At 40.0% G+C, this 26,582-nt stretch overlaps 1 protein-coding gene across 5 annotated transcripts in view; it reads right to left on the bottom strand.

The window, feature by feature from the left end:
• The window catches only part of PELI1 (pellino E3 ubiquitin protein ligase 1), a 146,865-nt gene that overhangs the window by 14,692 nt on the left and 105,591 nt on the right, over positions 1 to 26,582 (bottom strand). For 3 of the 5 annotated variants that reach the window (XM_073339509.2, XM_073339510.2, XM_073339507.2), the window contains one exon: positions 483 to 627. In XM_073339509.2, coding sequence (XP_073195610.1) covers positions 483 to 553 — 71 coding nt within the window. In that variant the 5' untranslated portion in view covers positions 554 to 627. Of the gene's footprint in view, positions 1 to 482; positions 628 to 13,230; positions 13,478 to 19,622; positions 21,332 to 26,582 lie in introns of those variants that run through there. The other 2 variants (XM_073339508.2, XM_073339511.2) reach the window with 2 other exon arrangements.

Below are 26,582 nucleotides of genomic sequence, written 5' to 3'. Positions count from 1 at the left end.
AGGAGAAAAGATGTTTTTTACAAAGTATGTTTGTTAACATGTTTTAACACCCTACTGTAGACAGGAGCAGCCCCCACAGATCACATTGTACTGTAACACATTGGCTGATCAATTTGCCTAGTCTGCACTAGGATTCTAAAATACATTAGCTAGCGTGCTTTTAATAAAACCTTGTTTATCCTAGTCTAGACAAGACTTTAAAAAGGAGGATTTCCTTCTATGTTATCAAAGATCCTGTCTTTCCAGCCACAGACTGGGATCTCTGAAGAGGTCATTAGTATGCTGGGTGTTTAATACCACATAGCTTGCCTGGCCTGGAAAGCAAGAGAATGGAGCTAGAAATCAAACCCAGGTCTTCCACACAACAGTTCAAAGCCCTATCAAAGCCTCATGTGATTGGCTCACTTTTCATTGCAGAGGCACTGCAGTAATCTAACATTTGACCTCACTGCTATGCACTCATTTCTAAACAAGACACTTACCCTAATACAATCAGTTCACCATATTTTACTGGTGTTTTAGATGGATGATTTTCTTGATCAGGAGAAAACATGAGCTTAGTTAGTGACTTCTTCTCAAATTCCAGTTCTCTGATCAAGAGCCTTGGCAGACTTTTTTCATTATTTCCTGTAAAATAAAGGTAAAACAAATTAGCAAGATGCCAAAGAAATTAGTTACTGTCTGCAAATCAGCTATACACAATGGCTTAAGTGAGCCTGCACATCCAGCATAACCATATACTGTTCCACATGTCTATCTTTTGGTCTGCCAGACCTGCTGCAGTAGTGGAATCATTTCATATACACTGTTTTCCCATGTTTCAGTTGGTCTTGAATAACTGCTTCTGCCATGTATATAAAAGAGCGTACACAATTCCAGTTACTTGAAGGCAGTCTAACTCCTGGAATCACCAAAATATAGCCTAGAAAGAGGCTAATTTAAGTGTGGTGATAGGGTTTAATGTTGCCATGGCAGAATGAATCTGCAATAGAGCTTTCATTTACCCTTCCTGATTATTTAACATAAGTGATGTAGAACTGCACTAGATATGCTTGGTGATGCTTTAGGGTAGACCCTCAAGACGGGAGGTTGCCTAGTAAGAAGACTAGAATGAAGAATATATTTTCTGATCATTAATTGTCCATGAGCACATAAGTTTTATCAAATATATTTGTGTTCAAAATTATTTGCTGAATAATAATTCTTGTGCTGTTGAGTGTGAGCAGTTAAGTGCAAGTATGTGATACTACAGTAAGTTTTGACTGGACACAGAGGTCACATGGTATTGCTTCTGTCTCCAGACAGGATGAGTTTAATTCTTAGAACCTGACTTTTAGTGTAAATACCCGTGATTAAAGTTTCACAACGGTTTTACCACAGATTCTCTAAAATTACCTTAAAATTTGTTGTTTGTTTTTTTTTAAATTTCCCTTCCAGTAAATTTATTCACTAGAGCTACTTCTGGACAGAACACACAGGGGATATGAATGCAGACACAGTGAACAGCCTGTTATTTGCAGAAAAAGCCCTGAATTATTCCCCCCATCTGTTAATGAGAATAATTTCCGGTAGTACAGCTATACTCATACTGCTAAGGAAACAGACAGGTTAAGTGACTTGCCCCTTAGAGACTGAGTAACAGAAGAAGGATCTGAACTCAAGAGTTCCACATACTAAACTCAATCCACTAATCAAGGATAGCTCAGCTCAACTCACGCACTTGATGTAGGCGTTTGTGCAGGTAACAACCTTTATCTTCCCATCCCAACAAAACAACTTACGGTTAATAATCAATAAAATAAATGATTAATTATTTGTATTACTGTAGCACATGGGAGCCTTGGTACTTGCACAGAACTTCACATGTTTAAAAGCTCCTTACAAACCCTAAATCAATCCTCACATGCCTGAGACAGGGAACCGTTATCTGCATTTAACAGATGGGGAAACTCTGGCACAGTGGATTAAATGACCTGCACAAAGCCATTCAGCAAGTCAGCAGCACAGCTTGGTGTAGAACCCAGGTGTTCTGGTTCACGGTCCCATGTTCCAACCACTAGACCACACTGTCTAGGGTGACCCAGGTGAGACCTTAAATCTTTCACTTGAAAAACTACAAAGGAAGGCAAAAAACTTGTGACAGAATATTTAATCTGAAACACAGGGTGAAAAAATGACCCAAAGTAGAACGTACGTACATAGTAGCGACAAAGCCAGCTAAATTAAAGACTTGTTTGAACGCTCACAGTAGCTGTTTAGTCTCTCTTGCAAAATACCATGAACCCTGAATGGGAGTCTCGTGTTCAGCACTTAAGTGATGCTCAGCAATGCAGGATTGGGCCCTAACGAAACAAAGCTTTGAGTGCCTTTCACAGCTTACTGGCAAATATTTAGATGCTCTTGATATTAAGAGCAATTAACCTAGTCCCACAAGTCACCTGTTGATATGTGTCATAAATTATGTTACAGGTAATTCTCACATTTGGGATTGAGAGATTATCCAGTATTTATTTATTCTGGGGGTGGGGGTGAGGAGTCAAATTAAAGTCAGTCCATTTTCAGTCCATATACAAATAATGGATTTAAAACCTTACCTTAGTGTTTTCAATTACTTGATTTTTGCCTGCACACAGCCCAGTAACATAAGGTCATATCTAGTAACATACTGAACGAGTCAATCGTCCAATTATGGGAGACCAAAGAATTTAGGGCAAAACATTTCAAACGTAAGTGCTTAAGTAATTTGCACCACCAGCAGCTCTCATTAGCTTCAACTGGAGCTACAGATGCTCAGCACCTTTTGAAAATCAGGGCACTTTTATTTAGGAGCCTAAGCATCGATTTAGGAGCTCATTTTAGGCACTTAGGTTTGAGACTACTGGCCATGACTCCTTAGGAATTCACATGCAATGAAGTCACAATCCAGAAAGAAAACCTGCCTGCTGGTTTGATGATCAAAGTTAGTACAGGCAGGCACGTGGGGAGTGTTTAATTGTTATTATCTCAAAAGATTAAAAGGGAAGGTTTTTTTTTAAATAACCTACAAGTTTAGGGCTCAGTCCTGAACCCCTTACTCACTGAAGAATATTTACATAAACATCACATCAACAGGCCACATCACCAGCCCCCCACACCGCCCACGGTGAACTGAGTCCAGGAATTCAAGAGCCAACACCATGGAGACACTCTGCCTGCACAGGTTTCAGAGTGGTAGCCGTATTAGTCTATATCAGCAAAAAGAAAGTACTCCTCGTTCTTTCTGCCTACACACCAGCTCTGCTCCCCAGTGGGATTGCCCTTACACCCTGGCAGCGCAGTTCTGCTGGAGACAAACTACCAAGGACTTCTTGGGGCCACATCTTCCCCTGTGATGGAGCTCATTAGCAAGATACAGCCTAGGCACGGAGAGCCTGTAGGTTTGGGCCTGTATTGGGTGTCTTGAAGCACATGGGCCTGGAACAGCCTGTCACCATCTTTATTAGCCATAACTGCAACAGCATTTCCTGTTTTGCTTTCTCTAGTGTTTCTCCATGCAAGTACACTGAAGCATTGCTCAATATAAAATGGATTTACCTCCATGTTGGTCTGGGCAAAAGCATGTTACAAGCAACTATTCATCGCCTTTAAATGTCAAAAACGACACCCCTATATTTCTAGTCCTCTCTTTAATGACTAACCCATTTATAAAATGTAGATAGGAAGAACAGAGGCTGCGGAAGAGATCAAAGTTCAGTCTTCTCTGCATACTGCCACTTTTGCCTTAGCCATCATATTTTATAGTCAGCACTTTGCTTTTTCCTCTTCTGAAATGTACATTGGATGTCCTTAAAATCTTGACATTTGCCGCTCAGTCATTTAACTACCATGGAATCTGCAATACTGTCCATTAGGGAATACTATTAGACCGGTAAATAAAATGGTGTGGTAAGAAAGATTTTTCTGTGCCTTGCTTACTTGTAAGAGTACTGAGCAGTATACTTAAAGCTGCCTCATGCTGGCAGGGCCAGAGGATATAGGAAAAGATCTGAGAGATAGCAGTTTTGATTTTGGTGTGAAAAGGTCTGGAATGTTCTCCCCTTGCTATTTTTCAGGTAAAAATTTGTTCTGTGGAGAGCCCTGGAAAAATGCAGCTGCCAGCCCCAAAGTCAGGTTCTGACCTTCTGCCTCTCACTAGCTGTAATGGGAATTACACATGCACGTTCAGAGGAGAATAAACCTCTTTAAAGAATTACATAAACAGACGGCCAAGCAACCTCATTCTGGAGAAGAGGACTACAGAACAGAGACCATAGAGACTCTTACCATTGACCAAAACAGTGGATCACGTTTCATGTTAAACACCAATTCAGCCAGGACAACAGCCTCTTTTGATGCACCACTTCAGACTTCTAAAGAGAGTTATCTTTTAACTTGGAAACCACAATACAAAAAGATTTTGTTCACACCTAAATCTAAAACACACCCTAATTAATTTTTGTTAAGCTAAGAGGAATCCAAACCAAACTCATTTTGGGGGGATACAACCACATTAAGATCTTATTCCCCTAGGAGAAAATTCAAGAATTACAAAACCAATTATTGTGATCATGGGAACAACTGTTCCTCCACTGCCAGAGGAAGGCAGTAATTTGCATGAATGTTTTTGAACTAAAATTCTCCAGCTTTTTATGCTAAATGCAAGCATATAAGATTTTGTCAATTGCACATGGAAGGCCTGATTTTCAGAAGTACTAAACACCAACAACTCCAAACTCAAGTACCTACAAAACTCAGGCCCTCAGTGACAAATTCAGAGGTGGCATACATGTTGACATATGTTACACATGGGTAAGTCAGTGTAAGCGGGTGTAACACATGCTAAGGAATCCAAGGGGGAGGCCTTCAGCCTCCTCATGTACCTTCTCACTGCCCTTGTTAGTTGCATTTCTTGTGACACTATCCCCTTGATATGTAATTACTCCCAATTTTTTGAAATGATACACCATTTATGTCAGCTCTGAACATGTCCCCTCCCCACCCTGTTTGCAATGAAACCTGGGCATGCTCTACAATGGAATTTCAGCCGTACTGGTTTAAGCCCTTACAGTCCTCTAGCACGATTCACACTAGTGCAAGTCATTTCTACACTGGGGGTTTGCACCAATGGCTGAAAAGTACAGACAAAGCCTTTGTCAGGTTTGTCTTTGTTTTTAGTGTTATAGACAATCATGTTTTCTTAAAATCATTTATGACTTTTAAAAAGAATCCTTTACCCAGACCTTTTGTGGACTCCCCACCAAGAACTGCAAGAACCTTAATCAAGTTTAAATAAAAAGTCTCCCAATGAAATTTCTAAGTAGTCTTACTGGAATTTCACAAAATTGAAAATTACACTCAATATTATATTATAGGGTCTTCTAGGAAAGTGGTGGAGGTCTATTTGCATCAATCATTTAGAACTGGACAAAGTACTTAAGGATTCACTGTAGGAAACCCTCCTGATCTGGCAGAATAGACTGGATTTATTTAAATAAGCCTTTTCTTTCTCAATTCCCTGTATTTCTGTGATCAGTAATAATGTGCCTTTTTAATCTTTCATAAGACAAGAAAGTCTTTTAAGAGTCAAACAAGGTTAATGCAAGATTATAGAAATACAATTCAGCAGTCTCCTTGAAATCTCACATCTAAAAGATCAATTATCCTGGCACAATGGTAGTCAAGATCTTCAGCACAAGCAGCTGAAAACTCAGTAGTTATCAGATCTCCTGCCCCTAGAACCTTGTCAGTAATTTTTCCATGTCAAGGAAACTTTCTTCAGTTTTACCATCTAGAACAGTTCAATAAGGAACTGAAAGCAATTTTTTATTTTCTAAGCTTGTAAAGGTTCTTGTGAGGTGATCTAGCCTCTCAGACTCCCAACAACTAATCAGACTAGAGAGAGAATGTTATGAAGCTTTCCTAGCTGAACACCCTTCTCAAAGTCTATTGTTTCCTCCTTTGAAAAGGAGGCATTGTCAGACATGCCATAGACAGCTCTTAGGCCAGTGGTTCTCAACTAGGATACATGTACCACTGGGAGTATGCAGAGGTTTTCCAAGGGATACAACAACTGATCTAAATATTTGCCTAGTTTTACAACAGCTTACATAGAAAGAACTAGCAAAGTCAGTACAAACTAAAATTTCACACAATGACTTGTTTATACTGCTCTATATACACTATACAGTGAAATATAAGTACAATATTTATATTCCAATTGATTTTACAATTATAGGGCAAAAGAAAGCAAGCAATTTTTCAGTAATAGTGTGCTGTGAGACTTGTATTTTTATGTCCAATTTTGTTAGCAAGATGTTTTAAAGTGAGGTGAAATTTGGGGGTAGGCAAGAGGAAGGGGGGGGTACAGTAGACTGAGAAGGTTGAGAGCCACTGTCTTAGGGGACAGAACCCACTAGCCCAGCCAATCTACCAGTTGAAGAATTTACATGAAAGCTAACAATTTATAACGCAGTAGTACCTAATGGCTGGTTCAACCCCATTGTGTTAGATATTGTACAGACATCAAGCGAGTTTAAAATTCTTCGTGTCTTCCTCATCAGCCATGCTCCTTCCTCAATTGCAGAACTTTGATCTCAAACAAATACAATTTTTACTCCAAAAACAAAAGCCTTGTCCATTTACATTTTTGGAAGTTCAGAAGGGAAGACGACTTGACAACTCAGAGTACTGGGAACAGGTCTTCACCTCAAGATCATTGCTTCAGATATAGCAAAGGGGCCAAATCTTGCATACTCCTATGCATGCGAGTAGTTCTATTAAACTCTATGTGATTATTCATATAAGCAAAGTGACTCATGCATAAGTATTAGCAAGGCTCGCAGTGGCTGAAAACCATTATTCTATGGCTGTTTGGTGATTTACATGTAATGAGCTGGTGATCTCAGTCAGCTCCTAAAGGACAGCTGTTACTACCACAAAAGATACCATCATAATGGACACTAATTTGCATCCTTATTGGCAGTCTCAGCAGAAAAACCTAACTACTGAACAGTCATGGTGAATGGAGGATACTTTCACCCTTAGAACTGGTTCCTCCAGAGCAGGGAAGAGTCAGGAGGGTTGGGTAGTTTTCACTGTTGCTGTCCAGGGTGTATGCATTTTGTGGAAAGATTGAGGACCTCATGTCCACAAAGCTGTCAAACGGATCAAACTCAAAAACAGAATATTTTTAAATGCAGTCTAGAAAAGAAAGCAACTTTCCTAAGAGTTCTCTACCCTCCCCTTCTTTACATCTTCATCTCAATCATGGAAACGTTTATCTCTTGCTGTGACAGGCAGAGAGAGAGTCCGATTTTAATATGCAATGTTGTTGTAGCTGTATTGGTCCCACGATATTGGAGACAAGGTAGCTTTTATTAGACCAACTTTTCTTGGAGAGAGAGAACTTCTGTTGGTGTTCAGAAGTTAGTCTGATAAAAAAATCTTACCTCACCCACTTTGTCCCCATAGATTTTTGGGTATACTTAGGCTAAGGGATAGGGGGAAAGGTTATTTCCACATCTCTTCTGTTAATTAAACAATAGAGGCACTTAGGAATACTTCAAACCACATAAAGGACCAACACACTTGTATCAAACCATATGTTGTGGGAGCAAGCAATATATATGCAAGAAGCAAACACCAATGGAAACCTGCAACAACTTCACTGACTACATTTATACTGAAAGCAGAATTTGGCTGTAATGTAAGTGATAGAACAAATGCTTTCATGCTTTGAAGGGGACCTGGCTGAAGTTTGCCAAATTTGACAAAGCTTTTATTTGAAAATTCAGAGGGAAAAAGCACAACCAAGTGCTGAGGTTTTTCTACCAGTTGTACTTCCATGTCCGGTTCTCAGCCACATGATTATCGCAGTATTTTCTGATCAAATGGGACCACGTATACATTAGTCTTTCCTGTGGCTGCTATTAAGTCTATAGACCCTGCCTGGGATTTTTTGGTTTATTCTGACACCAGAGGGAGAACTGATTGGTGCACAGCACCTTGAGGAGTTAATTAATGAAGTCTACTGAACTGCTAACTCAAAACTCAGCTTTACAAAATGCAAATTAAACTGTCAGCATCTTAACAGTTAACATGCGGGGGGGGGGGGGGGGAGATGGCGAGTTCAATGAGCCTAAGTAGAGATTCATTAAATACTCTGCTGTGAGCTAAAAATACTAGAATAAAAGTCTCTTTGTAGTAAATTACCATCATTTTCTAAACACAGAGCTAGCATTATGGGCTGTTAGCAACTGTAGTTCATGCCAGACTAGCCTTTTCTAAAATGCTGCAATTAAAAAAAACCACCACACACAATATATTCATTGACAGAGGTCTCTTTTAAAAATAAAAATATGCTGATTCAGAAGCAAAAGCAGAAAGTTTTAACTGATGTCACTCAGCTTTGCAGTATTTTCCTCTTCGTGTTCTACCTACAAGCTCTAAAATCTTTATTTCTACTCACTAAAGACGAAAAAGCACCACAGACCTTGCAATTGACAAGCCCAATAAATTCTGTATCATGTTAGGTGTCAGAGTAGCAGCCGTGTTAGTCTGTAGCCACAAAAAGAAAAGGAGGACTTGTGGCACCTTGGAGACTAACCAATTTATTTGAGCATAAGCTTTCGTGAGCTACAGCCATTGAGCTGTAGCTCACGAAAGCTTATGCTCAAATAAATTGGTTAGTCCCCAAGGTGCCACAAGTCCTCCTTTTCTTTTTGAAAATGTTAATTCTGTATCTGGAAACCATTCAGCTCTTACTTATCCCGTTCCTCTCATTCATTTAGAGCAGGACAACAGGACAGTCAATCAGTTTAGGTATCCTGGTTCATTTACAAGCACCAAACCCAGTTAAATTGAAATTTAACTGGTGAATTATACACTTACCAGTCTGATTCTATTCTATCACAATGGTGACAATTACACTGAAACCAATGAAGTTTCACTAATGTAAAATATATCAATATACTACGTTTTAGTAAACAAAATTACTCTGTCCAAAATACAAAGGGTCTTATAATAAAGGGAATTCCATGTTAAGTGATGACTAAAAACCCCACAATTAGGCCCCAATTTTGCAAACAAAACACTTACACACGTGCTTAACTTTAAATTCATGGGAAGTCCCAAAATTTGTAGGATCAGGACTCCACATTTTCCCAGTAATTCTTATGAAGGAGTCCAATATAGTGTTTGCTCTCATGTCATCCCTAATCACTGATGCAGCAGCCCTGTTTTCTGGATTTAAAAGCAACTGGCTGTTTCTCTTCTGCCCATGTACCTCGATTAAGATTCCAATGTGTTTTTTTCCTATGCTACCATTGGCCTTTTTTCAGCAAAAAGACATTTTTAATGTGAAGTCTAGGAGGAAGAGAGGCAGAGAAAGTGGTAAGCAGGTCTAGTGAGATGAAAAATTTAATTTCCCACAGACTACCTGCCTTCCTGATGGACGGGAAAAGCCCATCAGTCTATTTGCCGGATCCAATGAGTGGGTTGGAGAGGAGGGAGGTGTGTGTGGTATAACTTCCTATTATACACACATGAAAAGACTAGATCACGCTACTGAGATTGTCAGACTATATTTATTGTAGAAGGCACAATGCCATCTAGGATACCATGCGTTCATTTAAAAAAAATGAAATCCAGTTTTTGACAGACTTATCTTTTCATCTGATGCTTTGCTTCATGAAGATGATAGTTTGCTTTATATCATGAACCTGATCATGAAAGTCAATAGTGTTAACTCCTGATCTACACTGGTGTAAGTGACAGAAGAATCAGGCCCCTAGACTACAAAGTTTTTTGAGGCAGCGACAAAGTCTGTGAAGCACAATGCCCATCCGGGATAGTATAAAAGCAATAGCGTATATTAAGCTTAAATACATTATATATTTCCTGCTCAAATCTTTTTCCAGAAAGCTTAAACTGATATCACCACTGTCTTTACTTAAGTAATTACGGCACTCAAAAAGTACATAACAAATATTATCCTCTGGTGTATGCATTTATTAGGCCTACAGTTTATTTTCAATGCTTTTCTCTTTCCTCCAAATGAAAAATGCATTTCCATATACACGCTGAATTTTAGTTTCTGTGGGTTTTGTATTGCATTTGGCTTTAAAGTTATATTCTGCTTTACACTTGAGGCTGATACTGTCCTTAACTCACACCCCTTTGTACTGGGCAATTAGGGAGTAAAGATGGGGGTGACATCATTGGTAGCATAATTTTACTGTTCTAAAGGAAGAATATTTCCTTCTTCTCTCTGTGGAAATGTTGATTTTCTTTTTAATACTTAAAATAGCTCCACAGTTTGGTGTACACCTTTTTAAGGTCAATGACAGTTTTTTTCCTTCAAATAATTAATCCCCTTTCTCAAAGTCTGTGCTTCCCCTCAAGGCCCTAAAAAGGCTTAATCATCCATTGTACACACAGGAGGGATTTCAGTTTTATTTTCAAACATTTTAATATTAGTAACCTAATAAAAAAAATCACAAGGCCAAACTTAGGCAGCGTGTAATCTTTTCTACACAGGCCACGAGCATAACATATGATATTCGCAAGGTCCGTCCGTTTCTGTGCCCTGAGACTCTTTACTACAATCTCATTTATTAGAGTAGCAAACCTAAAATATCTTCGGTAAAACAGATTTATTAGTAGATTGTTAGCCTTGAAACTATGGTACAAATGGTCAAACCACAAACAAAGGCTCCAAACCTGCAAACACAAAGACAAGTAACTTTACACAGAAGAGTAAACTTATTGCCTTGGTCTTGATCAGAACATCTGACTTTCTCCAGTTTAAACATTAATTTCCATTGAGTTGACAAATCTCTGCTGTAGCCCCACAATTTGTTCCATTTGCATAAATGCATCTGAAGATGCATCAGTGTCTTTGGGTACGTCTACACTGCACTAAGAGACCCACCACCTGAGTTAGATGACTTGGACTCGCCGTGCGCAGGCTATAGGGTTACAAATTCCAGTGTAGACATTAGGGCTCTGAGACCCTTCCCCGTTGGGGCTGCAGGTTGTTTTATTGCAGCGTAGACATTCCCTTTGAGACTTCAGGGACCACAGCATAAAGAACAAAACATTTTTGTCTGATGAACAACGCAAACATTTTAGCAGATGTTAATTACATACTTGTTTAAAAAAATTTCTGCACCTTCCTCTTCAAAGGATGGTTAAGCACACTGGGTCAGATTCCACTCACAGTCATATCAGCATTACTCTGCATTTACACGGAGATCAGAATCTGATCAACTATGTTAACACTATACTCAAGGGGGAAAAAAGTTACATAATAGTCCCTGCAATATTTTTTTAAAAAATCAGCATATTTTTCTGTTATGAAAAGTAACAGCTGATCCTCCTCTGAGGAAACCACGATGTCCTCCCACAGAGAAGTGATGTAATTCAGAGACACTGTGTGGGAAGCTGAGAACATTACCTTTTAGCACAGGATGGCTATTTTAAAGCTGCAACTTTGATATTGCCATATAACCTCATTAATTAGGAGAAGTCTTTGCCACTTGCAAGGTGGTATGTTCACATGCAGTTTACCCCTCCCTTCCCATGCCCATTAAATAAGACCATGTCTACAGTACCACTTTTGTTGGTATAACTTTTTTCACACCTCTGAGTGACACAAACAGCCCCCTAAGCAACATAAGTTACACTGACAGAAGCACCAGTGTGGACAAAGCTGTGCCACTATAAGCTTGCTAGTGTAGACGTGGCCTAAGTCTCAAGATAAAATAATGACATAAACCACGTAACCTTTGCACAAAGCCCACAAGTTGGCTATGGAGCTTTTTCTGCAACCAAATACTACAAACCTTATTCAGTTGAACTACTCACAAGAGTAAAAATTACTCATGAATGACTTGTGAAGGTAAAGAGCATGGGACCAGGTTCTCAACTCGCAGCTTTCTGAATCAGCCCTTGGTTGCAGTTGTAATGTAGTCTAGTTCATCCAATTTCAAAAAAATTGGAAGATCTCTCCTTTGCACCAGTTACTCAGACTTACAACTATGAAAGTGCTACATAAATATATGATTCCATGTAAAGGTTTTAAATAAAAAAAAACCAACAAGCAGTAAATGACAACATATCAGGTGGCATGCTTGTAAAGACATTAACATATCCTTACCCTAGGCAGAAAGCTATCAGCTAAAAAGTAGAGCTTTTCCATTTAACACTGACAGTTAGGGACTGGTTCTTCAAGAGGCAGAGACCAGGAAGAGCTGCATACTACGCAGGATAGTGCCCTTTATAGCCTTCATTGAGTCTTCCGTGTTGAGGCAAGAGAAAAGCACCCTAGAAACTAAAGTATATCACCTGAAAAAATTCTTCAGTTTTTATGTCATTGATCGAAGCCTCTCTTCTAGTACACAAGAGTTTTGGCCATGTTTATTAAAACACTTGCCAAAAATACAGATTTATACGTTTTTATTTTTTAAAGACCATTTATCAAATCATTTGCATACAGGATGGAGATTTCCCGTGTTTTTGTGATTGAGCACATTGGGGGATCTACCATATAATGCACCTTTAGCTAAAACAGATGGAAAAAGACAGACCCTGCCCCACTACAAAACCACCTCTGAAAGTTTGTTCTGGAGATTTGGACCAGAAAGCTTTGATTCTTGACAAGCTTTCTGACTATTAATTAATAACATGGCAACATATACGATTTTTTAGACAACAGATGTTCTAATACCAATAAGGCATATTCATAGCACCTTTAATATTAAACTGTTGGTTAGACCAATGCACAGGATAAAGAAGCTAAATATTCAGACTTTGGTAAGAGACTGCTGTTTATAGTCATTTGTTTTGACAACACCAAATGCTTCAATCACGTCTCATTCCTAAATTGTAGATCAAGATGCCCCAAAATCATCTTAAACTATTTTCAAAGGACAAGACATGCAGTGTATAATGTACACTTTGAAAGCCTCTCCTTATTTTGGGAGGGAGAGGAGCCAAAAAACACCACACTGCCTATTATCTCAGATTCCCTCATCAATTTGAGCAAAAAACATTAGATAAAATGCTTTGAATTATTCTACAGCTACTTTTACAGAAGGAAACTCACTTATTCGTTAATCTTGTTTACAAAAAATCAAAAAATGCCTACTAAATCCAACAAGACAGAGAAACAGGATATTAAAACAAAAGGCACTACTACATCCAGGCACTTACCAGTACCTCTATTCTTCCTGTATTTCCACACGCTATACAAAGGGGAGCAAGGGGGTGAAAAAAGCCAGACTTTTTAAAATAAAGATGAAATCCACAGAGTTCAAGAGTATCCTTCAAACCGCAGCAACTCACAGGCTCTGACTGCCTCTGCTGTGTGTTCATTTACTTAAGCACTTGGTAATGCATGCAGACTGAACCGGGGGCTGGCTCAGAAGAATTACGCAATCTAGGAAAACACTCCACTGCCGACACACCATTGGCTGAAATCAGAGCTCACATCCCACTTAACCCTCTTCACATTAATTGGTGGCCCCAAAAGGAAGAAAAGGAAGTAGAAGGTGTAGAATACAGTTTTTAAACACAAGCCTGATCCCTAGCAATTCTTCTGGATTGGCATCTCAGAGACTGTTCTATTTCTGGTCAGTCTTACTTACATAACTGTATTGATACAGACTATACGGTTTGATCTTGTTTTTTAAATTAGCACTTAACCAAACTAGCTTTCCTCACCTCCCACATCAAAAACAATTCCCTAATATAGTACTTACTAAGATAGCAACAATAGAAACTCCTTAGGGTACACCTACACCAGAATCACTGCAGTTGTGACACTATGGTTCAGATGCTACAGGAGTTAGGCGATAGCTAGGCCGTCGGAAGAAATCTTTTGTCTATCTAGCAGTGTCTACTCTGGGCTTAGGCAGTCTTAATTACATCACACAGGGCCTGAAACTTTTCATAGCCCTCAGCAGTGTAGTTAAATTGACCTAATTTTGCAGTGCAGACGAGCCCTTAGGCATTGCCAATCCTATTTTAAACCAGATACATTTGGATCTTTACCTGCTCTAAACACATCTACAGATGCCACTTGTGTCTATCCACTTTCAGACATCAGACACTGCCGGCCAGCTGCTTCTTACGGGCTCACTCATAGCACACACATGGGGCCAGGTTCTGATCTCTTCTCTGGGGTTTGTCTACACCACCCAGCTTTTACCTAAAAGTCAGTATGTGTAAAAGCTCTTTGTCAGCACTTTTGCCAACAAAATACTTCCAGCCCCGCGAGCGGCGTTAGCTTTGTCGGCAGGAGCGCTCACACTGCCACTTCTGTCAGCAAAACTTTGGTCTTTCACCGGGGGGGGGGGGGAGGGGTAGGGTGTACCCGTGAAAGACAAAAAAGTTTTGTCGACAACTTCGCAGTGCAGACATACACTTACTCTAGTAAATCTGAAGCAAATCCTGTTGAATCAATGGACTTGATTCCTTACTGTCTTACATCTCAAGTGATTATTAACATTTGAGCAAAGTGAGTGCAAAGTGGGTGTAAGACATTGGTAGCCTCTACCATTCAATGCTCACTTGGCTGTCTCTTTGCCCACGTGTAAATGACTAGACAGGGTGCAAAGTTGCGGCGAGATTCAGACCCAATCAGTTAGACCAGATTTGCACCACAGTAAGAGTTCAGCCTTTGGCCCAACATCTCTTATCTGTTTAGGGCAACAGTCCAACTTTCTTCCCTGGTCAAATAAATATAATCTTTCACTGATGGTTATAGATCAGTCTACCTCTGGCATGAGGAGACATGGGGGAAAAATCCAATCCTCAACTGGTCTCACAGGTTCATGATTATCCTCAAAAGTTTTATACAATGTTTTTGTGGGATTTATTTAAAAAACCAAAATAGCATCAGGACTGCCTCTCGTGTGGATGCTGCTATATGGTATAAAGCTACCTTATAATGGCACAGCTTAAACACACTTTTATATTGATGTAATTTCATGTACATTAAGGAGTTGTACAGCTTTAACAGTACCAGTTTCAAACAGATATAGTTAAAGCAGTACAAAATCTGTGTGTAGACCAGCCCTTTGATTAATCTGGCACTCGTGAAAGCAAGGCTATTTGCAGCACTAGTTGGAGTGCAATTCTCTTGTGCAACTCCACTCCCCACAGATACCACCAGCCCTCACTTTTCACACTCCTGTCCTGTTTATATTTCCCTGAGCAGAGATGCTACCAAGGGGGCCAGAATCTGTGAATTGTTTGCGATGTGGACAATGGAGAATCTCCCCACAAGATCTCACTGCCATTTCTGTGTAGTGGACCCTAACTGCAGAGAAAGGGTCTTGCCCGGACACTGAATAACTCTCCCAGATATATACCCTTGCGGTTCTGACTCCATTGCTTTGCTGCTGGCTCAGGTGGGTTTTTTTACATTTGCTTTTGTGAGTGGTGTGACCAATTCAGAAGAGGGGCTTTCATTTTATAAGTAACAAGTTTCTAGCCATCAAGGTTGTAAGAAAACCTTGAATATCTGAACCAAGGGCAAACTAATAAGTGGTTATCTCCCCTTGTGGGGCAGACAGCAGGAAAACAATGGCTCCAAGAGGTATGAACTCTCAATGAGATTAACAGTGGGATAAGGAGAGAGATTAACTCTAAAACCCAATGATAAACTATTTCACTGCTTTTGACAATGTTAGCAGATGGATGGACAAGGAATGGAACAAAGCCCAGAAGTTGGGAGTTGCTGCAGAGAAGGAAACGCAGAAGGAAGGCGGGGGGGGGGGGGGGGGGAGAAGAAGACCACATGGTGAGGAATGAGAACAGAGAAGGAAATGAAAGAAAGGGCAGAATTTGCACTGGTCCTGAAGGAGAACATCTTTACATTGAGTGATACTGAGTGTGACAATAAGGTACAGAAAGAAATAACCACAAGGACTAAAGTTTAGGATGGGATTTTCTACAGCTCTGTGCACTTACCCTGTCTGCACTGAAGCCAATGGTAAAACTCCCATTGAAGCCAATGATTGTAGTCTTGCAGAGTTTAGGCCAACACTTAGAACTTCTGAAAGTCCCACCTTTAATTGCTATATAAAAGTCCTGCTCCACTCTTGCTCTTTGTGCACTCCTCCCAGTGACACCAGTGGAAATGCCTCTGGAGATCAAAGCTGGTGTTTCATCTTAAGTTATACCCCACCCACAGACCATAGCTAAAAATGGAGTATGGCCCTCTCCACAGAATGCATTTGATACTTCTGTCTTAGAAACATCCATGGCTGTTTTGGCACCCTAAAAGAGCGGACATGGTCTGACTGCTCCTGGGGTAGACACCCTGGAGATACCCCTTACCAAAAAACTACAGTGTGAGAGAAAGTATATTTCCAGTAGGAGCCAGATACCCCCACCACTCTGTCTCCAATTTTAGTTACTAATGTATGATCAGTTCACTACATGAGTTACTCCCCAATGACATACGCTCCTCCAATTCACTCTCCTTTTGTGAGATGGCCTCAACAAACATCTCCCCCCAGTATGTAAACCAACGAACTGTTCTCCTCAATCCCACCTTCGGCAACAGCCAACATTTCTCCATTAACCTTCCACGTACAATCCAAAACACCATCCATCCTTTCTGGACAGACTATCGGCATACTCATTCACCCTCCACATGCAAGTGGAGGATCCATTTATCCATATACACTCCAGATATCTGCCATGATCTTGACTGCACGTTGCAGGCCACAGAGTGCTCAGTTCTCTACAAAAGGCAAATACATTTCTATTGCTACTAGCTATCCATATGTAGGTTACAGAGATGGGTCACAGCATGGAGCGGCCTGAATGCAGAGCTAAAATTGTTGTCCAAGTTTCTTCTAATATTTAGATTTTTAATATTCTACCATTCATATATTTTCTAAGGTTGTTCTAACACATAGAAGTATGCCTTAAGCAATGCCTCCAGAGAGCAATAAAAATGGACTGCTTAACAGAGGTGGCCTTCTGATAATCAAAGTATGTGTCTCTCAAGGCAAGAGATTACTTAACAAGGATGGTCTTTAGTACAGCATCCTCTGTCTCTATGTAATGCACAATTATTTAACTAGCGAAGACTAAATTCTCTTGCATATTGAAGTTACCAAGTTAACAGACCACCATTCCATGGCAACCAATTGACTCCAACAGATTACAAACAGCACCTGCCTATGTTTTAAATCAGTGGTTCTCAAACTGTCCCCCCCCCCCCCCACAGACCACCTGAAAATTGCTGAGGGTCTTGGCGCACCACTTAATGCTCTTTCCAAATGTTGTTTGTACCATTAGCTAACTATCGTAAAGTGCTTTGGATAAAAGTGCTATATAACAAACTTTTTTTGGTTCTACAAATAAAAGCACACAATTCACATTTTAATATCAGTAGTCTTACCTTTCTAATGTGATGGATGTGCACTCTCCCCCCGGCTGGGGCTGGGAAGAAGTGGGGTCTCTCCCTCTATCCCCCATCACAGCAGCCCCCGAGCTGGGGCTGGGACAGAGGAGGGGTCTCTCCCTGGTAGCCGAAGCCCTGGAGCCGGGGAAAGTTGTCTCTTTTCTCTGGCCACCCTGCACATCCCAAATTCCCCCCACCCCCCTCTTCGCCCTGCACTGCCCCCTCCCACCTACCCCTTATTCCCCCCAAGACCCCCACCTCACCTTACATGTGCGTCTTCTCCAGGATCCAGGCATCTAATTAGTGGAGCCATGCCTGCGCAGCTCCACTAATTAGGTGGGTGGCTCTTTATTCTTTTGTGTGCGGCCACCCAGGCGTGCACCTTAGAGGGAACTATCCGCAGACCCCCTGAATGAAGCTCATGGACCACTGTTGGTCCATGGACCACTGTTTGAGAACCTCTGTTTTAAATGTTTCCCTCAATTATTTACCTTCTCCCTTTCTATTAAGGGTTAGAGAAGAACTATTGTGCCTCTGATTCTTTACTCTCATCTGTCCTTTACCTCTACTGCCTTATGGGCAGCTCACTTATGTACCACATGTATAGAAAAATGACATTACTTTCTACCCTTCTAATCTGATTTGGATAAGAGGTTTGCTGCATATAGAAATATACAGACTACTGAATTCTAGAAGATGTGGCAACCACTTGTTCACCTATACACAATGTCTAGCCATATCCAAACTTAAGAAAAAATACAAAGAAATCACCAAACAGTAGCAAGAAAATCTTAATGGCGGATTCTAATCCCTAAATTATACACACCTGGGACAAAAATCCAGTCTTGTTTTCAGATGCAAACTGAGATTCAGTAATGTAGAGTTGGTTCCCACTCCCCTAATGCTTTAGTGCAGCAAAGCTTAAACAATTCAAATTTTTGAATATTTTTAAGTGTTTCTGCAGTAACAGCCACTTAGAATGAAAAATGAGCACAAAAAACACTGCTTGCATAGGGTGCAAATCTTCGAGCATCAAACAGCTATGGGAACTGAATCCAGTTCTGAAAACTGACTGAATGCTTTTTTTTAAAACCAGTTACATACAACTTTTCGTGGACTTTTACAACTGAATTTAGGGTTTCAAGTGGGAATTGACAATCCATGTTTTTCCTTAAACTGTAAACTTTTACTCAGGGATACCAAGTGAAGATACCAGCTTCTCAAATGACACACACAGAGCCCCAATTATGCCAGGCCACATCCCAGCTAGGATCTCGTGCATCCAACAAGGTCTCCCTGCGCAATTCATCCTCCTGGCCACCAGCAGTGAAATGATACTTGCCAAGTAGACAGCTGATTCTCTTGCTGCTCCCCATGTTCACTTGCGGCCAGAATCCAAGAGGCAGCAACCAAGTGAGGAGACAGCACTGTCCCCACTCAGGAGCCCCTTCACACATATGCAGATCAGACACCAGTCCTTCTCCATCTCTAATTACAGTCAATGTTAGAAAAATATTTTCATGTTTACTTTCCACATGCAATTCAAGCCACCAAACCACTAAAGCACAAACCTAGACTTATCCCAGAAGTGTATGGGACAGTTGATAAAAACACTCAACATTCCATGGCCAGATACTCCAGGTGCCCCACCGACCATCCATGGAGACCAGGCCCCTGATTTTGGGAAGGCCTGTCCAGATGCTTTCCTGTTTTCAAAGGTTTGTTTACCCTTTACTCACTGAAGAGTACATTTCATTTACAGTAGAATAATGCAATCATCAAAAGTGAGTATTTTTTGTTCCAACAAAATGGCATGTTTGTTTTTAAAAATCATGTTCTCAAAATCCACTAGTCTCATTGCTGTGCCTTCACTTGTCTTCATGGATGTGTGGGTGGAGAGAGCAAGTCAGAAAATGCTTAGTACAGAATGTTAAGATAGAGGGACATTGTAGGCAACAGTACACTCTGATGTTCAGGTACACTGTATTAGAGCACTCTTTTCCTAATAGCCTATATGAGGGCCAAATTCTGCTCCCATTACCAATGTAAATATAAAGTATTACACTGCATAAATCCAAAGTGAGAACAGAATTTGGCCCTTAGCATTTTCAAACAGCCATTTAACATACATTATTTTCAAACAGAAAAATCCTGAAGTCCCTACTCAGTCCATTGAACTCACTGGGAATTTTGCCTTAGTGAAGATTCCAGGATTCGGCCTAGATGCCAGTAAATTTTAAGAACTCTGAGCTTGAATGCAGTCCTTTTCATGAGAATAGCTGATCATGTTGCAAATGTAGTCCCAGTGAAGAACCTAATGTAAACAGGTTTGTCCAGTGCTGCTTCCACCTCATCTTGGCCCTCAGAATAAAAAAGGTGTTGCACTGATCAAATATCTTTTTCAAACATCTGATACATAACACTTCACACCACCCTAGGTTACAAATTATGTTACCCATAGAAAGTTTTCTGGTGTGGCCATAGTGAATAGTTAAACTTAGAAGGATTTGATTTTCAATGTCAATTTCACCATGCACACAAACTGAAAATATTTCCATCTATAATAATAATCAATATACACAGACAGAAAAATACTGCTTGAGAACTGAGTTTGATTTAAGGATATTTACTTAGTATAGTTAGACATGTGACGTCGACAATTTGTATTAACGGTTATAAAGCTTTAACTTTTTGAATCCTAGTGTCTACTGTCTTTAAATAATTGTAGTCTGACACCCCGCCCACCACCAGAATTTTGCACAACTGTGAAAGTTTCCAGAGATAAAAATAGGAAAAAATCCTTAATAAAAATCTATATCATCCATCAAAATTATAAAAAATAAAAATCAAATTCATCTCTTATTCTGCTAAGCCTAAGGATAGTTCACTAGGCTATTGGTCCACTGAAACATGTTTTAAGTCACAAGGTGGCTAAGTTTGACAGCCCTGATGGATATCCACTTGTACCAAAATTACCTCAAAGTGTTAACTCAAGTGAGGCCAAGGCATATTACAGGTTAGGACTGCAGTTTATCAGCAGAGATGTGCGGTGAAGTTTGTGGAGCACCTGCCAACACTGCAACTGGCCCAGTGATGTTAAAATATTGGTAGTACAAAGGATTGCTGCAACAAATTCCCTCTTTGCTGGTGACAGAACTCCATGTCCATGGGAAGCTTTTGCTTGGGGGTGGGGGTTGCCAATGACTTGGAAATCTATACACTCCCCTCACACATTTAAAGAAAAAAATGCTCTCATAACCAGAAGCAGGCAACACCACTAAGCAAATATTAAGGTGATTTGACGGACATGATTACACTATGCTTCTGAAAACTGCATAGAGTATAAATTGATAGAACAGCACGGTTTCCAAGTTGTATACCTGGAAGGGCTGGGGAGTAGATCTTGTAGGATGGTTTGGGGGGAGGTTTCTCCTCCTAGGAATTAATTTTTTTTTTAAGTCAGCCATTTATTGCAATCTGACCCACTCCAAGGGCAAGAAACAGGCTCTTGAGGAATAAATTTTGATAAACCACCTCTGTCAGGGATAATTTAGCATCGCTGCTGGTTGAATGATACGTAAATTGAAATTAAAATGTTTCTAAACACTAACAGCTGCTCACTTTGAACACATTTGTATCTTTATTCACTATTCACAAACATTTGTGTAAAACTGTTTGCAAAATGCCTGCTCTTATCAAAACTGATATTCACTCAAAAATGTAACAGCCATACTAGCTCAGATCAATGACCCATCTAGCCCAGTATCTGGTCTTCTGACAGTGGCCAATGCTAGGTGCTTCAGAGGGAATTAATAGAAAAGGACAACACTGAGTGATCCATCCCATCATCCACTCCCATCTTCTGCCACTCAGAGCTACGGACAACCAGAGCATGGGGCTGAATCTCTGACCATCTTGGCTAATAGCTGTTGATGAACCTATCCTCCATGAACATATCTAATAATTATTTGTAAGTTACACTTGCATGATAAAGAGATTGCACTACAGTACTTGTATGAGGTGAACTGAAAAAATACAATTGCTTTTATCATTCTTATGGAGCAAATATCTAATCAAAAATATAAAGTGAGCACTGTACACTTAGTATTCTGTGTTGTAACTGAAATCAATATATTTGAAAATGTAGAAAAACATTCAAAAATATTTAATTTCAATCGACTATTGTTTAACAGTGCAATTATGATTCATTTTTTAGTTAATCGTGAATTAACTGCGATTAATCAAACAGCCCTAAGTTTTTTTGTTTTTGTTTTTTAAATGAGTGCAGTACAGCACATTTAAATATGGCATGGGGAAAAGAAAGAAGGGTAAAAACCATTCCTACTGAGACCTAACCTACACACAGTGTTTGCACTGGTAAAAACATTCTGGTTAGGATGCAATTTTTCTCTCTTAAATGGTATAGTTATAGTGGTATAACTGTATTGTTGATGTAGTTAACCTGACACAAAGGTCCCTTATACTGGTGTAGTTTATTCCCCTTCCTGTATGGGGAATAAACCTTACTGATAAGCACATATTCTGCTTTACCTACACCAGTAACCTTGTGGGTAGACAAAGGCTTTGTTGCCAACAATTTGACTATAATGGCAGACATTTTCAGGTTTTCAAATCCTTCCACCTCCCCTCCTCACAAAAATGGTTGGGGGGTGGGAGGGGAAATGTTCCAAGTACTGTAACTCAATTAGAGCATGATATATATTGCCCTGTACTTCGCTGAACAAAGCGGCAACAACTAGAGCAATTTCCAGACATACCACTGACTCAGAAAACTTACTCTGGAGAATGGTTTAAAAACAGTGGCTCTCAAAGCTGTCTTCTATGGAAGAATAGCAGCCCACTGAGCTGCTTCTGTTACAATGGAAAAGGAATGGTCAGGTCCTCAAACAGGGTGCTTCCTGATAGTTGGAGCCCAGTCCAGGATCCCCTTTTTCCCCAAAAGGCTTTTAAAATCAAAACAACTCACAGCACCTCTCTGGCTGATCCTGTCTTTGTTGCTTTTCTTCTGCGTACATTTCAATGTAAAGACGACAAACTGCAGAGGCAGAAAATAAACAGGAGCAGAACTAAACCGTTGAGTGATCCAGAGAGAATAGAGCAGTGGGGACTGCAGGTTACCAGGGGAAATGCAGTACTGTAAACATATTCACATTAGAACAAGTTTATCTTCCTTCTGTCCGGCCTTCAGACCATCTAAACATTACTTTTTGTTTATAAACAGGTTTTGTAGTGGCCACAAGAAAGGTGTGAGATCAGTATAGGACTGGGTAGGGAGACAGTCCACAAAGGACCTATGTTTAAGGAAGTGATCCACAGTGTGGAAAAAATTATAGAACAGGGTTGTCACCTTGGGTATGAAATAAGTCATTAATCATGTCTCATTTAATTCCCAGTATGAGATTTGGTGCTAGCAGTAACCCTTGGGGCCAAATTTGGTCTTAGTTACACTGGTGCAAATTGGGGTAACTAGACTGAAGTTAATGGCATTCCATGGTTGTAAATCTGAAGTAAATGAGGGCTTTTTTTATTTTGCTCACATCTTCTCCAAGACGACTTAGGCACCAGAGGGCTATGTATTTTGCAACAACATTTCAAGGCATAAGCTTCAAGACAGTTGTGCAGCAAGTGTCAATTAAGGAGCAATTTAATTATTTGCTGAGACTAAAAATTAAAAAAAAAAATTTACAAATTTAAAAACCATCCATGTTATGCGTTAAGTACCTGCACATCCTCCTCCTGCCCCAAAGCTAATAGGGAAAAACTCCAACATTGATAAAGAGTATTATTAGAGCTGATGGTTTTCAGAATTCATCTGCACCACCGTTATGGGCCCTATCAGCTCTAGTCCACCGATACTTAAAATAAACCACTATCAACAAAAAGAAGGTTTCCAAAATTGTGTCCCAAAACAGATTTTCAATCCTAGAAGAGATCAAATACAATAGGCATGATTCTTCTCTCACTTTCATTAATATTAATCAGGTGTAAAAACTAGTTCAAAAGAAGAGAATTCAGCATTATCATGATATCACTTTCCATTAACTTTAAATAATGCACTAAAAGGATTACCTGCCTAACCTAACCTCCAACCCATTGATTTCCATGTTTCTCCTAGGGTAGCTGATGAGCCTTAGGCTGATAACACTAATACTAGGAAAAGCAGAGAAAGGGTGCAATATGCAACAAAGAGACTTAGAAGTTACACATGATACTTGCTTTGTTCGTCCCATAGTTTACTTGTTTGATTAATTTAGGTCAACTATGATTAAACATTAAAAATTAATTGAATGATTATCTAGTGAGGCATAAGAGTAGGGAATGGAACATAAATTGGGAAAAGTGAGGTTTGTAGGAGTGTCTTAACGGGGAGAGTCACATTAAAAATAACAGGTGACAGCATGCAGTGAGTCCTTACTAGACAACTCATTTATTTCAACAGGAACTTGAGGTTAAAAAAAACAGTTGGTGTATCTCTGATCTCATGTCATTGCACGTATCTGTATCCTGCATAGTAAGTAAAAGAGGGTGAACTTAGAGTTCCAGCCATAACTAAGTTTCTTGGACTTTGAAGGATAGTGTCTTAAGTTTTTGCATTTATAACTAAGAGCCTGATTCTAATACCCTTCTTCACCCTGAGCAATGGGACTACTCGTTGAGTACGATCCTACTCATGAGTAAGGATAGCAGAATCTGGCCCACAGTATTTAACCTGATCACTGTGGACCAAATTCTGATTTCAATTACACTGATGTAAAGACAGAGAAACGTAGGGCAGAATCTGGCTCTGTCCTATTACTTGTACATTACCAAAAACATGGTAGGTGCTTTACATGCTGATCCTTCTCCAAGGAGTTTAATTTGTGCAAGAGCAAAGAATGATGGAAAGAAGGTAAAGGGCCAGGGAAAGCAAAGGAGGGGGTTACAATAAAAGGATCACACGGATTAAAGTTGTTGTGTTCCTGCCATGATGGTTCCACTAGGGTAATTTTTAACTCTCATCTGCACGTCTCTTGTTGCTTCCTTCTTTGACCGACATGGGTTATGGTTTGTGGGCTTCAAAAAGAAGTGATTCTTTAGGAGTGATTTGAATAATGAAAAAAGGGAATCTGGTAGACTGGAGCCAAGTTCAATGTGTAGGGTGGCAAAATCACCATGTAACCTCAACTTCCCCAGTGGAATTAAGGCCGCAGATCAGCCCTATGACCTATTGTGATTTTAGTTCCCTTTTGGGAGGCTCTCAGATACCATAGCAAGTGGAACAGTTATAAGCAAACAGATTGGACAGAGGGGATGCGAAGGCTGGCATCACTGGCAGAGCAAGGAGGTCAGAGGGATATGGGAAGAAATGAAACCAGAGATCCAGACAGGGGCAGAGATGCACAGGGCCTTGAAGGCAAGGGCAAGAAGTTTGAACCAAATACGATTGGCAAAGGGGATCCACTGTATAGTCAACCAGTGTAGGAGATTTACGTGGCAGTCCATTATCAAAGCACAAAGGAGAGCAGCAGAGGGTTGTCAGTCCTATTCAGCATAATATGCCTCCCCTTTTCATCTTTTGGGTATATCAGCATGGGTGGGGGGGGGGGGTCTTCCACTTGCAGGTACACTGTATGCTTTATAGAACCTGCTGTATTATACTAGCTTTTTAAGTTTAAAGGAATAAACTTTAATGATACTTCCCCTGGCTTCTCCATTTAGTTTTCCCACACACCCTCCTTTCATACAGGACTATAATATTTGCCCAGCATTAAGTATGGTTAAAGACCACAAGTAATAAGGCAATACAAATACATGTAGATCTAACACTTATACTGGTATACAAATGATACCATCTCAATTAAAATCCTAAGAGGTAATTGAAAGAAAGAAAGACTTGTTGCCAATGGAGCTGTAGGAGTGCATTTAATCAGAGAGCATTATTTCTAATATGTACTTGGACAGCAGTTAATGGACAAAACTGTTTATCTTGGATGAATATAATAATGTCTATCACATTAAACTAAACTTGAATGAAGGAAAAGATTAAAAGCGTGGGTGCTAGCTGACATGTTATAGCACTGCATGCTGCTAGGCTGCATGTGAATGTAAACTCACCATGTCCAAAAACAATGACTGGAGACTGCACTTCCAGTTGGATCTAGGGTATGTGATCTGAGGCCCCATCTGCTTTGGGAAAATGGCCTGTTGCTGTTATAACAAAAACTTTGAACTATAGGTCCCCTCTATTGTTGAGTTCAGTTTAGTTGTTAGTGTAGACAAAAGAAAATAATTTTCAACACCATAACAGGAAGTGCTGTTATGCCCATCCACGCTGTTATGCCCATCCACTCTAGCAGCTAAACAGAACTACCAGTTGAGAGGAGTACCAGCTAGGGGTGCCTGTTGTTCAAAATGGTCAGCAAGCAGCTGTTCTCTTATGTGCAAATGGGGCCTAAAGTTTCACAAAACCGAAGGCTCACACACACACGACTTTGAAAACAAAGTCATCATTTTGGTACTTAGCTTGTCTTTTCCAACATGGTATATGCCTTGTGTTCTATCACTAGTCTAGTGCAGTGGTATTCCACAAACTCAAATGCTCAGTTATCCAAAATGGTTCAGTTGATTAAACAGTTTCAACATGCTAACAATTTACAAACAGACTTCTGAAACTTAAAAACGCTGCCATAAAATGATTGCCAATCCTAATAATGCCGAGTAACTAAGTCTACTCCAGTTTCTACAATAAGTAGTATTTTTCAAAGACAGGAAATAGTGGCATGTTACAGCTTCACACATGTGAAAATGCAACAAAACTATTACAATTAAAATATTGTCAGCAGAGTCAATGGCCTAATGCTTTTGCAAGGCCATGCGAAAGATCCAGGTTCAATATACAGGCCTGACAGAAGCTTGGCACACACAGGAAATAGGACAGCATCAAGGTGCTGGACAACTGAGGTGGGAATGAATGCTGGTCACATGGAAAGCATCCCTTCTTGTGTAGTAATAGGAATGCTTATACATTCTATAAACTGCAGCTGTGACAGTACAGTGTTACCACACATACTTGAGTAGGTCTGGCATTATAGAGGGAGCTGGTAGTGACCCCAAGACCTTGTCTATACAACTTTTTTTTCAA

This window comes from Lepidochelys kempii, chromosome 3 (assembly GCF_965140285.1).
Source record: "Lepidochelys kempii isolate rLepKem1 chromosome 3, rLepKem1.hap1, whole genome shotgun sequence".
NCBI classification, from domain to species: Eukaryota; Metazoa; Chordata; order Testudines; family Cheloniidae; genus Lepidochelys; species Lepidochelys kempii.
Note: the sequence above shows the minus strand (reverse complement) of the source record. Positions and strands in the feature narration are given on the sequence as shown.